At 42.2% G+C, this 20,164-nt stretch overlaps 1 protein-coding gene across 4 annotated transcripts in view; it reads right to left on the bottom strand.

Moving 5' to 3' along the window:
- Positions 1 to 20,164, bottom strand: part of ebf2 (EBF transcription factor 2) — a 51,579-nt gene that overhangs the window by 8,878 nt on the left and 22,537 nt on the right. For 2 of the 4 annotated variants that reach the window (XM_012958769.3, XM_012958768.3), the window contains exons 7-8: positions 4,977 to 5,058; positions 648 to 789 (exon numbers count right to left, since the gene is read on the bottom strand). In XM_012958769.3, coding sequence (XP_012814223.1) covers positions 648 to 789; positions 4,977 to 5,058 — 224 coding nt within the window. 4 annotated transcript variants of the gene reach the window in all.

Here is a 20,164-nt window from a genome sequence, read left to right on the forward strand (position 1 = left end):
TCCTTCAGGAACCATAACCAGGCTCAATCTATCACCGTGCTTCCAGCCCTGACAGGGTCAGAGGTGCTGCATATCTCAGGCAAACTTCCAGAAACCTAACAGCCAGTCAATCACTTCCAATCAGTTCAACTTAAAGCCGGCCTCTGTCCGAGCCCAACACCCTGGGATTTAAATCCAACGTTTGACCGGCCCGATGGGACTGGGAAATTAACACCATACTAAATTCCTTACTGATTCAATCATTTGCTTCCAGTTCATTAATTCCTCTCTCGTTTTAATGCAACACATGTTGAGAAAGATGCAACACGAGGATAAGTAAGAAAACAGTATGTAAACTAATCGGCAATAAGGAGACCGTGGAACTGCCGCTGTAGCGAAGGGCTTGCTGTGAATCTCTCTTTGCTGGGTTAGAAAATCTGGAAGTACTTTGAGATATTGTTGACTGTTGGGCAGTGTCTTCAACTTGTGGCTTTCCAGCTGTTGCTGAACTATAAACAATACTGGTATGAACACTGGAATTGTAGTTTAACACCAGCATAGGTTGAACATTGCTGAATTGGGCCTCAGCCTACCTACACGTCTAACACTAGTCTTGTAACCCAGTTTCACCCAAGTATTTGAATGATTAGAGATGGAGAGCTCCGTACCGTACTCCAGACTAGGGTCCGTACCTTCGCTGGGGTCCAGCCGCCTCGCCCTTCTCCCGTGTTTGGAATTGTTGTGAACGAACATGTTATCAGACACGGCTAGTACATGTCCATCTACATTCACGGTGGTGGAGAGGACGACCTGGGAAAGCAGACAAACACAATGTTAACACTAGTGGGGTCAGGGTGCCAAAGGACAACCTATCCAAAATGAGTGCCCCCTTTGCTAGTGGCGACTTTGCTACTAACGCTTCGCCTATCTGTGCTTTAATGGCAGTGGTACAGGCTTTAAATATGTTTACATTTTATAGATATTAAAAAATGATAATATTAAAATAAAGCCCTAGCTCCAGCAGGGTCTTCACCCTTTAAGGGACCCATAATTGATTCAAGCTGCTGTTTTCCAGGTTTCAGCAAAAAAACATCAGAAAAAAACATTATGAAAAGATTCAGTGTTTGCCAAGATATTATAATTTGTATAGATATGTTATAAACATTGATTTATAAAGTGCCAACATATTCTGCAGCATTGGACAGTAAATAGGCATATACAATACAGACTACATACAACTGATACAATAAGAGGTTACAAAGAGCTTACAGTCTAAACGCATGGATCTTTCATTCTACATATTTCATGTAGAATAATCACCTTCAGCCTTTAAAGGGGATGTAAACTAACAATACAAGTAAGGTTTTGCCAAATGAAAAAAAAAATGAATTCTCAGTAACTGAGTGGATATTTTGATTTTAACGTTATGTGTAAATGTAAATGCAATTGGAATCACTGTCTGCATTACTGGTTCTGCCTCTTGAACCAGTAAAACATAGAATAAACTTTGCATGTTTCTTCCTAGATCCCAGCTTGCTTGTGTAACATTGGGGACAGAATCTCCAGGGCAGAGAACAGAAAGGGGTAGACAGATTATACTTTATATTATTATAGCAGTTATATTTACAAATCTGCAATTAATGTACATTGAAAGTTACTTACAATTAGTTTTATTATGAAAAAATGGTTATTAAGGTTTATTTATCCTTTAATATCTCATAATAGAGATAATAGAGTAATGATTTAATAACTGGAAGGTATGTTGTCCCTTTAAGATAAGGAAAAGAATGCCCATCGTGATTGCATTGGGCCAGGGCACAAGGCGAGTCCCCCCCAAGACCCACTGAGCAGAACCATACGCTTACTAAGCTCAGCCCCAAAGGATTGTATTCCCAATACGGAATCTGTCTCCCTTGAGCTGTCAATAAGCATTTGTGAAAAAGGCTACAGACAGCAGCACCTCGCACAGTTATCTGTATCTGAGGGAGCCTATAACAAACGCTCTCCCCAAGCACAAATGGTACAAACACCTTCCCTGCACTCATAGGCTTCTGCCACATTGTTTCCAAAGTCAGAAACACCAGTGCAGACAATAGCTATTCCCTTCATTGTATAAATCTGCATAGTTATTTATTTAAGAGACAATAAAGGGAAAGCTAAGCTGCAGGTTGTAAATATGACACTTGCTGCTTACGTGGCACTGTACAGAATTAACAATAACAAAAGACACTGTTGTTTAAAAATTCATTCATCTTCACTTTGTTGGCTATTGGCACTGATTTCCCAACAGAGTCGCTAGCGGGGATTTTATTTTTATCACGCGGAAGATTTCTAACGCCTGTATTTCTAACAATCAGCCCATTTCTGTGCTGCTGAATCAGCTCGGAGCCGACACTAAGATCAGCTGACTCCAGGCCTCTGATGTTTCCTCTGTGGCCCTCGGCTCTAGTTATAGGGTAGATTCATGTGGCAGTAGCTACATGCCCTGATTGATAAGGAGGCGTGGGGGGGGATAAGTGGGGTTGTTGTCTTGCAAGGGCAAACATGGATGCAGAAATGCCTCAGGCACACGTTTACACTCTTAAGCCCCTGGCACACAAGGCATTTTATACTCCTCTCCGGCTATTATTGCTCCTTATACTACTGAATGAGAGCTTTCCTATTAGATGCACAGAGAGCAGTGACCACATGTGCATTAGGTGGGGCTCTTGTCATTCCATATTATTAGGAGCAGTCACAGGCAGAGAGGGGCATTTTGTCTGCCCACTGGAGGGCAGCGGAGTCTAATTATGTCCCCCATGCCATAGGGATAGGACTTATGGTGTGACAATAGGTGGTAACAATAGGGCTGATTTATTATTAAGGCACTGATGCTCTGGAACTGTCGCAAATCAGGGCAATAAAACAAATTGTGCTTGTGCAATTTTGGCTGCAGTCAGTTGCACGGAAAATCCCTTTTTGTTAAAGGTGCTCTTTGCATTTCCGTAGTCTCTCTTGGCGTCATTCAGTGCAGTTATGCCTGGAACCCTGGAGCTACCGCCACCTCCAAACCAGGTGGTAGTTCACACAGTAGTAGTGTACACACAGCAGATTCTATAATTGGCATAATACGCAGGGCAGTGAGTGTATCTGTATTATACACAGCCGAGGTAATATCTGCTTTATACGCAGGGCAGTGAGTGTATCTGTATTATACACAGCCGAGGTAATATGTGCTTTATACGCAGGGCAGTGAGTGTATCTGTATTATACACAGCCGAGGTAATATGTGCTTTATACGCAGGGCAGTGAGTGTATCTGTATTATACACAGCCGAGGTAATATGTGCTTTATACACAGGGCAGTGAGTGTATCTGTATTATACACAGCCGAGGTAATATGTGCTTTATACACAGGGCAGTGAGTGTATCTGTATTATACACAGCCGAGGTAATATGTGCTTTATACACAGGGCAGTGAGTGTATCTGTATTATACACAGCCGAGGTAATGTCTGCTTTATACACAGGGCAGTGAGTGTATCTGTATTATACACAGCCGAGGTAATATGTGCTTTATACGCAGGCAGTGAGTGTATCTGTATTATACACAGCCGAGGTAATATCTGCTTTATACACAGGGCAGTGAGTGTATCTGTATTATACACAGCCGAGGTAATATCTGCTTTATACACAGGGCAGTGAGTGTATCTGTATTATACACAGCCGAGGTAATAAATGCTTTATACGCAGGGCAGTGAGTGTATCTGTATTATACACAGCCGAGGTAATATCTGCTTTATACACAGGGCAGTGAGTGTATCTGTATTAAACATAGAGTGATAGGAATATCTTTATTAAATTCAGGGCAGTGGGTGTATGTCTATAAATTAGGAGCTGTGGGGGTGAATGATTTAAATACGCAGAAGTATGTAGGAGTCAGTGGGTGTATTTGTATTGTATGTGAGTACTAAACAAAAGCAGGGGGTGTATATGAATGGAATAGTGAGTAACTGAGTGTTTATTTGTCTTGTAACCATGTTTTTAGTGGTTTCTCTCGTTTCTCCTCCACCTCCCTCACCCTGTAGACTCCAGCCCTGTGAATTAAGGCAGTGGGTCTTGAGGGTCAGACACAGCCCGGCTCAGTAACATTACACAGGGGACCCCTGACCTTGGGAAATCTTTACATCTTATCTAAACAGATCAGGGTCAAGGGTTTTTTCCACTTTAACTATTTCCATGTTTAAATGTGCCTGAGGTGTCAGGGCGTCCCGGAGAGGTGATAGAAGCCCAGGGTGGGAGCGCGGCTCAGATTCGACATAAAAACCCTAATTGTAAGAACAGATTTTCTCATGTTTTTGTACTTTTATTGTTATTTCATTATTATGGCTTTTGTAGGGATGAATGGCTGGCCTGGAGGGAATGGCCACAGGCCTAGAGGGAGTGTTTGTTTGGAGTTGGAATGCTGTGCCAAAGATGCTGCTAATACCAGGGATATGGGCCGGCATGGCAAGCTATGGGCAGACATAGGGCCACAGTGTGAGAAGAGCAATTAGCTGCACCAAAAAATGATTTATAGTGTCAGTCTTCCCAGAGGAAGCATTATATTGCGGGAAGGAAGCAACAGAGTGGAATTATGGGGCCACTATTCCCTACCAGTTTAGGGTCTATGCTGGCAGAGCTTTGGTGTCTCTCACTTTACAGGCCAGAAAATAATTACACAATTAAGCCTTAATAAATTCATTGGACAAATACACAGGGAAATGATAAAATAAATGTATAATGGCCCTTTCAACAAACACGGCTTTAGGCAGCTGAAATTATGAATGTGGGTTGGGTTTAGGGCATAACTGGGAGTGACTAGAGCAAAGCAAGGGCGTCGCCTAAACCGGCCCAGTTTTTAATTTTAAAATGTTGGAATTATGACAAGTAGTGTGTAGTATGTATGTAACAAGCGGAGGATGCCTGCGCAATTACATACAATAAATCAAGTAGAGATAACTTAGTAAGAAGCACTCACCTGGAACCGTCTCATATCCCTGGGATTCCCTGCAGTCTTCAGGCAGTTTTGGTTACATTTCAGAAAGAACTTTAGGAAGAACCTGAAGGGACAGAATACAGAGTTAAGCATAGAATGTGGCACAATGTCCCCTATTTACATCAGCCAACTCTGCCGCATAAGGAGTATTATATTATATATTATATTTAATCTGGGGCACAAAGTATTGCAATGTTGCACCCCTTAGTACTCCTGTAGTTGCACTGAGCCACTAGGGGGCACTGTGGGAGATCTGTTATGTTACCTTCACAGAACAATAGCTTTATTTATGTGTGTCCAGGCAACTGGATTTTTAATGCAAGCATCAAGCTATAAATGTATTAAACCTGCTGTCTATAAGTTTACTCACTATTTACTAGGCACACTCTCTTGTTATTTATATAGCCAGATATATACACAGCTAGCAGTCAATTTAGGGTTGCCACTTGGCCGGTATTTCATTAGCCTAGCTGGTAAAATACTAGCCAGAGCCAGGGCCAGTATTACAAATTTACCAGCAATATAGATACCCGTCCCACCTCCTATCCCCTCACCCAGCTCCCTTTTTAACCCTCCTGCTCCCTAGTTCCCCTTGAATGCAGCCCACCGACGTCATGACCCGCCCCCACTTATGTCACAACCCCGCCTCCTGGACCCACCCCCGCGGGACAGAACACTGTGGCAACTCTAAGTTCACTAAAAGGCACCCAGATTTGGCAACTTTCAGTCCTGGTGGGGAACATACGTCAATTGTAACAAAACACAGAGACAAAAACAATGTCATAATGATGCCTGGACTCGTTATAATCCCATATAACTGGTTAGACTGTAAGCTCCTATACACAGTCACCCTGCCTTTTGTCTCTATGGGTGTCAGACACCTAAACCATTATGTAGCTTTGCGTTTATCTATTTACAGATTATTAAATGATCTGCCTTGCCAGTGCCACTACCATAAATGCACTGTTAGAATATTTTGTGTATTTGTTGTGTACCCTGACAGAAATACACACAGACGCATACGCATTTGTCCTTCATATATATATATACACACGCTTTTTATGGACACATACGCTGTGTGTAGGGGGAATTGGGGGAAAGGGGGGCTGCATTAGGAAGCTGTGTGGGTCAGAGCTTTGTGTTCCTGCAGTAAGTTTGGGTCCCAGGTGAGTCAGTCGGTTCCTCTTGTTACTATGACAACCACATTTACTGCAGTCCCAAAATCCCAGCACAGCTCACACGTACAGACCAGAATTAAAGGCAGAGAGACATACACTTTTTCATATCGCAAACATACACACCTCAATACAGCAAAAACACAAGCTGCTGTATAACACCGCAGCTACACAAGCAGCAGACAAAGTGGGGCGTACATCCGCAAATAACACACACCGGTATATATTGTGCACATACACAAATAAAGGTACATGTGCAGCTGGAATAGTGCAACAAAAACACAAACGATAAAATGATGAAAATAGTCTAGTTTAACACAACTGTGTAGTTTAACACAACTGTGTTACTAAGATGCACACATTTACACAATATACACAACACAAAAGATGTATTCAGTGCATAGAATGCCAAAAGAAATTTGACCCATAGAACAAACTGTGTATAACACAAGAACGGAAACATCCTTCTCGTATACAGCTGTGTAATTATACGCATACTGCAATTCCCACATTGTATACGGCTGGGATCTGTTATCTGGAAAACCCCTTATGCAGAAAGCTCCAAAATATAGGAAGGCCATCTCCCATAGACTCCATTTTAATCAAATAATTAAACGTGTTTAAAAATGATTTCCTTTTTCTCTGTAATAATAAAAAAGTACTTTGTATTTAATCTCAACTAAGATATAGGTAATTATAAATGGAGGCAAAACAATCCTTTTGGGTTTAATTTTTGTTTAAATGATTTTATAATAGACTTTAAGTATGGAGATCCAAATGATCTTATTTCCTAATCTGGAATACCCCAGGTCCTGAGCATTCTGGATAAGAGGTCCCATACCTATATATCCTTCTATTGTACAGCACTATAGAATATGTTGGTGCTATATAAATACATTTAGGGTTTGGTGTTTCCATAACCAATGCACTATGTGTCTCAGATGGAATGATGGTAACGGGGTACCTGAAGGAAATCCATGCAATCACGGGGGGAACATATCTAGTTGCAGTTTAAAGGTGTGAGGTCAAAATGCACTTGGGACATTATAATTGACATAGATGAATCTCTAGCACTGGGAAGCTAGAAATGTCCACTAATCCAGTATTCTGGTACTAGTAAATAAATATTGATTACCCTTTAATAATTTTGCAGAACTTTGTGCCTTAGGAATCATTATCTGCTGACAAACAACGAGATTAAGACCATATTACCTTCCTGTATTTTGCCCACGCATTGTCAACCTACCCAGAACATCAGGATCAACCCATTATAAGTAGACAGGTTAAGTCAACTATTTCCATTTCAACCATCAAAATCCAAGAGGAGACCCATAGGACAATACAGGTATGGGACATGTTATCCAGAATGCTTGGGACCTTCCAAATAAAGGGTATTTCCATAATTTGGATCTCCATATTATAAGCCTATTAAACAATTATTTAAACCCAATAGGATTTTTGCATCCAATTACGGTAGATTTATCTTAATTGGGATCATATTATTGCAGAGAAAAAGGAAAAAGGTATGGACCTGGATGTGCCAAGCAGTGGGAATCCATGGAAATTAATGACTAAATTACTTTTTTTGTCCTTATTTTATAAAGCAATGGTTTTCCAAACTATACAGTTGGTTCCTATGAGGGGGCCAAGAGCAGTGGTAGGAAGGAATAAGCCTCAAGTCCATCTAGGGTGGGATTTGGGGATACATTCTTACCAATATACATATTTCTGAAAGCCCATCATTAGGGTGAGATTGAATGTATTTGCTAGACATGGGAATGTAACTAATGGCTATTACAAAATTGTTTTCCTTTATTTATAACCTTATTGTGAGCTAAGAGGGGCCTGGCCAAAGGTTGGATCTTCATGGGGTCTTAAACTGAAACAGTCTGACAACCACTATTCTAAAGGAAGTGCAGAATTCAAGGTTTGGGGGTGCTGTAGAAACATTTTGCTGGAAGGCCCACTAGCCTCCATATATGCCAAGGGGACTGACAGTGAGCAGCCAGACGGAAGCCTGGGTGGCACTGGTGGGACTATCTGCTCTCACTTTCTGTGTTTCTATGCACCAGGCTCAAGCCTTGGAAACCTTTTTATTTTTTCATAACCCTCCAATGTTTGTTAGGATCATTAAACTAAAACTGACTTTTCACCTGCTCCCATACCATATGCAGCTGCAAATTTTTAAATTAAACTATGAAACCATGCATATATTTACATATATTACAGCGTACCCTCTCCATTTAACATGCAAATGTACTCCAATGTTTCAGAACACCTTCTGTCGCTAATTAATTTGCTGAATTATAATTAGACTAATCCTGCATAATTAATAAGCGCAGACTTCTTTTTTAATGTGTTAGAGGCTCTGTAAGACTCTGCACGGCTTTCTATAAACTGCTAAATAAGTGTTGGGAAACGCAGTAAATAAACACTCTGAGGAGGGGAGATGGGGAAGGCTTGGCACACACAAGTACTGGGGGGTTTAAGCAAGTAAGGCACTTAATGTGTGCTTGGGATGCATAACTGCCTGCGAATATACAGAAGACACGGTGCGGGGAACACAGAAGGTTACAATACAGAACACAGTGCAGAGTTTGTAGGAAATGGGTGGAAAGGATTAGCAAGCCGTATGTTGCATTAGGACGTGTAATTCTATTAAAGTCGGAGGGGTAAATCAAAGCCTTGAGAGTGAGCCTAGAGCGCCCAAGCACTGATAATGCCGACTGGAGTCAGTTTCATCCCAGGTGCCGGCAGCAGCTGATTGATCCAGTGAAACAATTAAGCTCTATTAGTGCTGAATCCGCTCAGCGATGGAGAAAGGGGGCTTTCCAAGTACCAAGGGCTTCGTGCCAGGGACTGCTGTAGGGATGTGCCCAGGAATGGAGCATGGCATTGCTCTTGCCCACTTATGCATATGTGAAAGCAAAAACAGCTGGCACCGCAAGCAGGCATCCATGGGGAGTATAAGGGAGCACTACTGCCTGCCTGTACAGCAGGAATTGGGGCAAAGCTTGGCCCTTGGTTGAGTAAAACATAGCAGCCAAGCTAATGATCTAGTGAGGTTACAGAATGAAAGCAAACACTCAATCTAAAAATAGCTTCGCCTATTAATTCCCAAAATGTTACAATCATATTATATATAAACCCTTTTGTCAACCCACAACAGGCAGTTTGAAGGCCAAGTGAGACTTGGGGTGAAAACGTAATTGTTGAGATGTTCTTGGAAGTGTAGCCAAATGGCCGATACAACAGTGTGTCAGTGGGACACTTATCAAAAGATAAAGCTCAGAGGGGGCGCAGGATCCCCACCCCAAAAAAAAATTGGAGATGGAAGATGCAAGATTGTCTCAAGCCACAGTCAAGACATTCAATATTGTGCAGAATTGCACTGCTCCCTAACCATGATTTATCTCAACTTCTCTGTAAAACTCTTCACCTCACCCCCCCCCCCCCCACAAAGCTCACACAATCCCCCTTCCACAAGACACATTTTAGAAATGATATCACCTCCCCATACAGCTGTTCTATATCCTCCTGTATCGTATAGCTTTTAATTAACTGGCCGAGTGTGGACACAGCTGCAGCAGTATCCCTGCATAGGGATGTACAATAGATACGGCAGAAAGCTCTAACGGGCCTTCCTGGGGCTTAAGGTTTATGTAGAGTCGTTGTCCTGGACTAACTGTGATATATACACCTTCATATATCCAAATGTACAAGGAGCACAATGTCATTCCCTTTATTCCATTTCATTGATAGAAAGAAACCCTTATGTTTCAAGACTACCCATGAAGAAGGGCTAGCAGAGTCCTGAAGGCCGGCATCGATGTCAAACTTCTACCTAAGGGGATTGACTTCTCAACATAAAATATGAAGGATTCATCAAATACACACAGAACTGAATTAATGTATATGTGTGGGAACGGCCATGTGTTTGCCCCGGAGGCAATTCTCCATAAAGAGCAAAAGAACAGCACCATCGTTTGGTCATACAAAGAAGATGGTCAGTCTAAACCATGAATGGGCAAACTCCTGCCTTCCCGATGGCACAGGAGCTTTAATTCCTTCTATTCCCATCTAAGGGTGAAGACACACGGAGCTACTAGAAGCAGCTACTTGTCGTGGCTACTAAAATAGACAATGCTGATCATTTACTGATCATTGTCTCTATGTGTGATTTAGCAGAGGCAATTCTCAGTATTGTCTATGGCAGGGGATTTTCTGGCATTTTGTAGCTGTGACAAGTAACTGCTACTAAGTAGCTCTGTGTGTTTTCACCCTAACGCTGAAGCCAGAAGATCAATGAGACCTGTGGGGGACACTTTTAAAGGCGACCTGTCACCCTAAAAAAATAATTCCAAATTCTTTTCTATCATGTTAGTTGAGCAAAATAAACTTTACTTACACTATATAAACTATTTCATTTTTTTTCCCTTTAGTCCTGGAATTTACAGTCACGGCAAGCAGGAAGGCGCCATTTTGTGAACATTGTTATTAAGGCAAGCTTTGTATCATCCCAAAATCTGCCATCTAGGTGATATCTAGGAAGTGCTGAATGTTAAGTTAAACTAATTGTAATGAAAAAATCCGAGCTGACAATCATATATTGCCTGCCCCGCCTCTATGCCTCAGACGTAGAGGCGGGGCAGGCTATATATGATTGACAGCTCAGATTTTTAAATACATTTATAACAGGTAAGGATGATTTTATTATACAGCTTTTTATGTGTGGGTGACAGGTCCCCTTTAAGTGCAATTAGAGGTGCACTCTGATTCTATATCCCCCCTATGTAATATTACAGACACCTGTGTGTCTAGCTGCAATACAGTATACGTCTCTGTCTAAACTATCCTATCCATGTCCATGATCCCTGTATCTGAACGGCATGTATGATCACGGCGCAGTAATTGGAAGCGCAACTCCTTTTCTCCCAATCACATATTGACTCTTGCGGTCGTCCCAAGAGCCTAAATGCTTAAGATCATCAGGAATAAATCACTAAACTCGCCTCCGTGCAAACAAGGAGGTGGAAAAAAAAAAAACCCAAATCAAATTTGTCTGCGGCCTAACTGCGCCTAGTTGTTGCTTCCAATTTAAGGCAACTCAATAGAGTCTGACGCCAGCGAGCAGCGCTTAATAAGCTGTGATGGATGGTGGAGCGGGGATATGCTCTTCCCGTCGGTGTTAGCAGCCGCACTGAGCAGCCAGAGGGAATCTCACTTCATGCCATCCCTAACTGACATCCGCGTCTCAGGGGGAGGCTGCCATCTTTAATTCATGGCACCCTCCCCCCGTGGGCAACACAAACATACAACATCCCATCAATTTACAGACACAGATTTGTGGTTCCAAAAAAATCAATGAGCTGATTATTAATTCTGTTTTTTTTCCCCCCTGTTCTTTGCTTCCTATACAGAGGTGTTGGGATACACAGAATAACGCCCAGGGGCAACTGACTCACGGCCATATTTAACTTCTGTGTCTCAGTACAACAGAGCCTGACTTGTAGATAAGGGGGGGGGGGATATATAATGCCACACACCAATAAATAGCACTTGAAGGAAAGAAAAGAACCACTTGAGCCATTAAATCTGCCCATTAATAATATTTTCCATCAAACTGTCCTACACTTTTCTAAATTCTTCAGCTTAAGAACACAGAATATGAATGTATAACATACAACATAACTTTATGCCTCCCTCCCCCCCCCTCTCTTCTTTCTGTACCCCCCCCTCCCTTTGTTAAAATGAAAAATAAACAATATATAAAAAAATTCTTCAACCCCCACCAGATCTGCTGGAAGGCGCTTCCTTGCATCTATCACTCATTCGGCAGCCTTCTTCTCTCTTACTTCTGACTGTGCCCTACAGAAAGCCAGGGGGTTACCTTCCTCTTCTAACAGTGGCAGATTAACATAGTAGTGGGTGCTGCCATACTCATTGCTTCACTAGAAGGTTTATGCTCCAGTGCCCAGGTGTTTCCATGTAGTGGGTTAACAAGTAACATATTCATATTCTATTAACATTGTGATACCATGAAAAAGTCTGTGTCCTGAGTGGCCTAATGGCCATAATAATCCAGTACCTCTGCCCTAAAGCTACATTGGGAATCCCTATCCCCCCCCATATTTCACCCCAGCATAAATGGCACATTCAGCATCAGCAGCACGTGTGGTGCCATATTTGCTCCTTCTCTAATATCCAATCAAGTGCCTTGTACTTAGCAATACCCAGCGTAACAAATTGGGCTTTCTGCTTCCAGCTGATCAGCACAGACTTCCAAATCCTCAGATCAGACATAACTTTCATTGTAACTAGGATGATAAATTGCCTTTATGTCTGTGCCCTCAGAAGAACGGATAATGGGGGGGGGGGGGGGGAAGAAACCGAGATGTGACATTGCAAAAGAAAAGGTACTTGAGTATGGAAAAACTAATTAATTCATGTTCCATAGTTATATAAGCATTCCTACAGTACCTGTAAATGGAGTACTGGTCCGAAATAATTTTCATTCTGTTTTAAAGGGGAACTATTGCCTCTTGTGAAAGTTTTACCTTATTTTCCTATTTCATTGATTGATTGATAGGGGCTTTATCTGCACCATATTTTCCATAGGCTGCATCAGCAACACAAGGGAAATGGATAAAACAGCTGATGTCTGAAGTTTAACAACTAAGGATATCCTAGAAATGCCCCCCAATGTAATGTACCCTACCGGCACAATATACCTCTGCCAATGACATAATGCCAATCCTACCCACCAGGCAGGACCATTATTGGAGAAATGCTTTCTCAAGTTGCTTAATGTAAACATTTCAGGGGGGGGGGAGGTCACTCTCTCCTCCCAGGAGACCCCCTTGTTTACATAGGCATCCCCCAGGATGTGCAGGAACAAGCTGAGCAGATGTCCGGGGAGGAGGGGGGGACGCAACTGACTGTAATGGGGGGGAGGGAATGTAGCTGTGAATTTAGAAGACAACAATAAGGATGCTCATGGCTGTGCGCGTGGGGCTGTCACACCTTCATTGTCCCACTGTCAGAGGGTGGGGACGGGTGTCAGCAGCATTGTCTTAAGGGACATGGACTCCTGCCTTTTTCTTTCTGTCTGCTGGGGGCGTTGGGCACTGGATAGATTACTCTGTGCCTTTAACTCTAGCCACCTGCAGTGGGGCACAGGCACTGAGCTATGGATACTGCAGGGCCCTATGGAGGATCCATCATCGCTGGTGCTGGCATAGACTCTCCCTAACAGGGTCCTGGCGCAATGGGCAGTGAGCTGGAGCAATACACTTGGCAGCACCAGTGCCAGGGACTTCTTCCCTGTTTAACAAATTTCCTATCTCCTTATTAATGATGATTGATGTTTGTATTCCTCATTATTGTCCTCCCAGTTCTTAGTAAAAAGCATCTTATCTGACGTGGGACCTCAAGCGTGAAACCCTCGCTGCATTGGCCACTTGTCAATTAAAATTTACTGTCACTGCTTAATTTTATTGCGCTATTTTAAGTGCCCTCTTATTATTATTATTAACAGTTATTTATATAGTGCCAACAGCCTGTAAAACAGCCTTCAAGATTCTGTGTTAAACTGCAACTCTCTGCTTAACAATATCATTCCACTGTTGTGGGGGAATTGTTTCATTGGTCTAGGGATTATATTTCATGTTATTTCCTATCTGCATTCTATAGGAAACACTTGCACCCCCTTAAACTTTGTCTCTGTGTAACAGGGGGTATAACAAGGGGATATGTGACAGGTGATGGGCAGGTAAAGCTTCCCCAGGATGGACTCAGGCAGATGGAAACTCACAGCTTGTCTTAAATATTCATTTCCGCCTCCATCTCTGCGTTGGCTCTAAAATTCCCCAGATCCGCTACGTGTTTCCCTGCAGAGTAAGGGATTTTACTTGGGAAAAGTTTCATTAGAAATGCAGAAAGGTGTGAAGCTGTTTTTCATTGCACATAAAATAAATGTACTGTATCATATACATCACAGAGAGCCATTCTGTACATCTCTTTCACTGTCAGCCAAATGCCCACTAGAAAATCTTAGAACACAGGTCCCTACTCCAATATAATTTCCCCTTCTCTTCACTTTCTAGTCTTTTCTTTTTACAAACTGATCTTTTCATCCCTCTATTTTCCACTGACACCGGCAGTCTTCCTGGTACCCTGGTGGGCCGGTACAACACTAATCTCTAATTAAATTTGTTGTATTTATTTATTATAACACTTGTCCTCCCTGTGTGTAATTTTGTATATTGTAAGATTGTACAGCGCTGAATACCCTTGTGGCACTTTATAAATAAAGTTATACATACATACATACAAAGAAAGTGCTCATAGACCAGTGCTGTCCAACTGAATGTGGTCAAGAGATTCTTATGGCCACTGGACTGCTTAAATAAATGACAAACTATAAGGAAACAGTTGCACAATAATGTGACATAAACCTTGTTTTCTTTCAGGCAATGGAAACAGAGGTACAGTACATGGATCCCACTATTTCCATTCTGCATATTTGGCCTCATCCCTAGTAGGCAAGTAACTCTATTCTGAAACACTGGTGGATATACTAGGGAATTAACTATCAGGGATCCCCAACCTTTCTTACTCGTGAGCCACAGTCAAATGTAAAAAGACTTGGGGAGCAACACAAGCACCATAAAAGTTCATGGAGGTGCCAAATAAAGGCTAAGATTGGATATTAGGGGCCTCTATGCACACTATCAGCTTACAGGGGCTTTATTTGGTAGGAAATCTTGTTTGTAATCAACCAAAACTTGCCACCAAGCCAGGAATTCAAAAATAACTACCTGGTTTGGGGGCACTGAGAGCAACATCCAAGGGGTTGGGGAGCAACATGTTGCCCCTGAGCCACTGGTTGGGGGTCACTGGTCTACATACTGCAAGGTCTATACGATAGAATTATGACCTGCAACTTGGCCATACACAGGAGGAGTTTCTTGATTGGGAATGTCACCAAACAAGTAGACATTTGCCAATTCTGCCACAAGTGTTGCCAGCAAGGACTTGTGCGTATCAGCCACAGCAGCAAAGCAATTTTATGACCCCCCCATCCTTATCCGGGGAACAAAATCCATTGCTCATACTGCAATGTGACTCAAACAGCCAGAACACTGCTTGTTTCAATGCAGAGTATGACGCACAGTACAGTAAATCTGTCCCTTGTGTGCGGAGAGAGTTTCGTGCCACCTCTGGGTGTCCCTAAAGAGCCTTGTAATGACTGCACTGAAGTCACTCAAGTGCCTGAGTCCTCCAGCCCTCTAACGCTCAGAGAAACCCACACCGAATCCCATTTAAATCTCCCTCCTGCACTTCCTCTCTGCAGGGTGATATTTTGTTTCATTTACACTATACAATCGTCAGCAGAGAGCTTTCCAATGCACCAGCGCACCTCATTAAATAAACTAGTGTAAAACATGCCAATTAATATATTAATGTGCAGAAAGGAGCGAGGAGGGTGGAAAGCAGAACCCCCCCCCCCCGCTCCAAAAATCCCATGTGAGAGGCAGCTAGCTACAGACCAATCCAGCAGAGACTCGTTTAGAAATTACCCACAATGCCTCTCCAAAGTGTGTTTCTGATACCAGAATGCACAGGGGGGCTTTAAATAATGGATTGCAACAGGAATCATTAAAAACAAAACGCAATAATTTTTTTTTTCTGTGGATTTTTCTTTTCCTAAGGCGAGGATAAAAACCTGGGGATACAGAAAGTATGTGTTTTCCGACACACTTGGTATTTTGGCTTTCTCGCCTTAACCCTTTCCCTCCCCACAATAATCATTTACAGATGGCAGATTGGTAGGAAGAAGATCAATAACCAAAAGAGCTGAGTGTTTGCTGAGTGCCCATTAGAAGGGCTATTCAATACAAACATATTATTGGTATTAGTTTCTCCATTTTCTGTTGGGTATCTAGCCCTAGCACATAGTCACTTATTGGCTATTGCAACTTAATAAAGAGTAAGTCCCTAAAAGTCCCTGTAGGTACTCCCAATAGCGGCAAATCAGCTTTTTTAATACTACATCTCCCAGAAGCACTCATAGGATGTAATGATTTGCCCTTTGAGGACCAAGAATGGCCTCCCCTGAACTGTGTGCAATGGCGTTCAGTGATGGTAGGAAGATAAGGATTTGTTTCTCAGCTCTGATTCCTTGGAAGTGAAAAAAGTAGTCCTGTCCTAGGCTATTTCCACAGTGTAAGCCCCCCCAATCACTTTAACACATCTGGGTTCCTTCCTTTTGCTTTTCAGTAACCTGATCTAAGCTTATCATTGACACTTTGCCTAAGCCTGAATTCCAGTTCTGTGCCAAACCCTGGCTTCCTGTGGGTGGTTACTATTTAGACCCCTCTGCCCCCCCCCCCCCCCCGTATGAGCTGATGCCATTCTGCCCCAGCGCCCAGTCAGGTCCCCTAATTCTATATTTCCCATGCTTCCCAGTTATTGGTGTTAACATGATCCCACCCATTGTTTCACCCCTTGATTGCCCAACCGTTGATATTCTAGCGTTCCCTTGTCTTCTTTCAACTCCATGTTATATTGCCCCAAAAGTATTATAGCAACATTCATTTTCAGAAAGGAACCAAGTCTGGAGTCCAAAATTGGCTTGTCTTTGCTGGTAAAGCAACAATCCCAGCAGTGAACTCCTCTAAAAATGTTTTCTTATATAAGCAATTTGCTTTTTTGTTTTTGTTTCCTTTTCACACCAGTTGCTTTAGGAGAAGGTTGTTTTTTTGTCTCCTTTATTCAAACAGATGTGAAGGCCAAATGACTCCAGCTGAGCTGGAATGTGCATGGGCAATTGCAGTGGATTCCAGTCCCTATAGGCCACCAACAGTGCAGTCCTCTTCTGAGTTCAGGTAGATAAATCAGAGGATACTGGAAAAATTCTCCTCTGTGTTCATGAAACTTTATGTTTAACACCTGCACTGTTACTGGCCGTTTAGCTGGAAGCCACTGAGCTAGAGAATGGGTGCCCACAATTGGTAAATTTAGGGATAGATTGCCCTGTACAAATCTTGTCATCCATTTAAACCTCTGCACTCTTGCACCTTCCTCTGATTGTTTCCTTTACCTTTGTTTCATATGTCCCCTAACAATCCACTTAAACCATTGGTTTTCTCCAGCTGCCAATGGGAACTGTATCTTAGAATTTGGGATGAATGTGAATTTGCTTCCATAGATACTCTTAAAACTATGATGAAATCAGTAATACACTAATAATTTCCTATATTTGTACATATTACATGAGCTGGGGCGGCCCTGGCCACAGGTTGGACCATCAAGGGGGCCATGGCTATTGTTTGAATGTTTAAGAGGGCTCTGGCTACAGGTTGGACCTTCAAAGGGGCCCTAGCCACAGGTTGGACCTTCAAGGAGGCCATGGCTACTATTTGAACATTTAAGAGGGCTCTAGCTACAGGTTGGACCTTCAAGTGAGGCTTAAACTTAAAAAAGATCAGCAAACACTGCCATAGGATACACTGTATAAAGTGAACATTTTGGATCAGAACACAAAGCCGCAATGTGTTTTATATATGTCATTGAGTTGTCTTCTAATATCCTTATATTTTAAAGTAGGGAGGTGCATGGGCTCTTATAATCATGAGCACATAGTGAAGGTAATTTGTATGTTGTTATATAAGTACATAAAAATAATAATGGCATGTGTGCCAGGGCTATATATTCATGTTTCTGCAATAGGTTCTGCTATGCACATGTGTAGCGTAATTATGAACGTGCACGTTATGGTCTCACTGGCTTCTTCAGTTCATATATGTGTAGGCTGAGCTGATGTAGTTCATTCAACGTGAGGAATCCAGCTTTTCATGGGAAAATTACATTTGAGCAGTTTTGCCATAAATTGTGATTTTTTTTTTTCTCCCCCCCTAAATGTTTGGCAGTAAAAGTGAAATGAGATGAAACCATTTTGGAAAAGCGGAAGGTCAGAGCTGTTCTCCCAGAGCCGACAGATGAGAGGTGAAGGATTGGGAAACTAAAGTCTTTCCAAGCTGTTCTCCAGCCCTTGCAAAGTGATGATCTAACATCAGAATGACACAGGAAGTGTGTCACAAAACAGATGTTCTCCCACCGCAGATGGTAGGAGCACAACTCCCCTGCACTGCAAAATACTAAGGAGTCTGTACCACAGAGATGCGGATTTTGGAGATTGTCAGCAAGTGCTCGCCTTGGAGAACGCCCGAAGACTTGAGTAGAAGGAAGGTGCACACAAACAAGTGCACTAGGTGCTACGCTGAGCAGAACCTCATCAGCTGCCAATTCTTTGTTTCTAATGGTAATGCATAAACGTTATCAGAGGGTTGCCTGAATGTTTGAGGAAGACTTTCCGCAGACCCAACTGAGGGCCCTCAGCTAATTAAGAAAGAAGCAGGTGCACAAAAAAATTCTAATTTAGGCAATTGTTTGTAATTAATAATGTTTACTTCTAGCGTCTAATCTGAGGCGGCTGCCCAAACCTCTGGAGTGATAGCAACCATTAACTCTAGCTCCCACTGTAATAATTAGTGGGGGGCTCTAAGAGCGTGGGGGTAGAAAGAAAGGGGAGGAGGGGATTTATGAAGAAAGAAACAAAGTCAGAGAAAATGGCACGGCTAAGGAGATGGAAAGAGAAAAAAACTGATTTACAGGAATTTGACTTGAATCTGAGAGTTCCCCGTCCTCTACTACAGCCAGAAGCCTTGTCTTTATCTCATGTTCCTTATGTTCCTCTGTATCCCACAGATTTCTTTGTATGCCTCATGTGGAAAAATAATAGCCCTTGTGTCTCATGCCTTCATCTTGTTTTGGTAAGCATTTTTTACCATGTCTCAATCATGTTTATTTACCTCTTCTGTCACATGATTCCGTCTTGTTGGGTGAGCCCTTGTGTCCCATGCTTCCATTATTTGGTGAGCTCTTGTGACCCATGCCTACATCTTGTTTTGTGAGCCCTTGCATCCCATGCTTCCATATTGTTGGATGAGCCCATGTATCCAATGCCTACATCTTGTTTGGGGAGCCCATGTGCCCCATGCCTCCATCTTGTTTGGTGATCCCTTGTGTTCCATGTCTACATCTTGTTAAGTGAACCCTTATACCCCATGTTTCCATTGTGCTGGATTAACCCTTGTGTCTTATGCCTACATCTTGTTGGGCGATCCCTTGTATTTCATGCTTCCATCTTGTTTGGTGAACCCTTGTGTTCTATGCCTCCATTTTGTTTATTGCATTTTAGCTTATTAAGTCAGAATTCTAGGGATGGTGCGACTTAGTTATGCCAGCATTGAAACTATCAGCATTAAAACTAGTTAGAATGAAAATACAGATTTAAAGAGCTACACACAGAGATTTATAGAGCTACACACTCAAAATATCCACACTCACATCTTGTTACACACAACTACAAACAGTTGCTTGTAATGGAGTGCTTGAGTATAAAAGCAACACACTGGCAGCACAAACACGGAAATATTAATACACACAGCCACTGGTTACGCATCAGCCTGGAAAGCTACAAACTCAGCATCTAAGCTGGTATCTAAACTGATATTTCATTGTATAGCTGTGTAGGCTTCATGTGACTGCCAAGAGTTGGTTGTACAGATTACACATCTACTTGGAACCATATAAAGTGTCAGTTTAGAAAGCTCTGCATCCACAGAACCTACCCTGAGAGCTTATTACATAACAGTGATATAAATGATGGATAATGATATAACCACCACCAGTTGGCTCTATATGCAATCATTCTGCCTAGGGAGCCATTGAAACGTTGAAAATTATACAATAATAACAATTACACAAAGGCCAGGAATGACCTGCAAAACATATCCTTAAAAACATGATTGAAGATCATGCTTTCTGGATAATGGATCCCATATCTTTAATGCTATCATTACAGATGGGATCCGTTATCCAGAAAGCTCCAAATGACGGAAAGCCGATCTCCCATAGATTTTTGAAATT

Source organism: Xenopus tropicalis, chromosome 3, assembly GCF_000004195.4.
Source record: "Xenopus tropicalis strain Nigerian chromosome 3, UCB_Xtro_10.0, whole genome shotgun sequence".
In the NCBI taxonomy this organism is placed as follows: Eukaryota; Metazoa; Chordata; class Amphibia; order Anura; family Pipidae; genus Xenopus; species Xenopus tropicalis.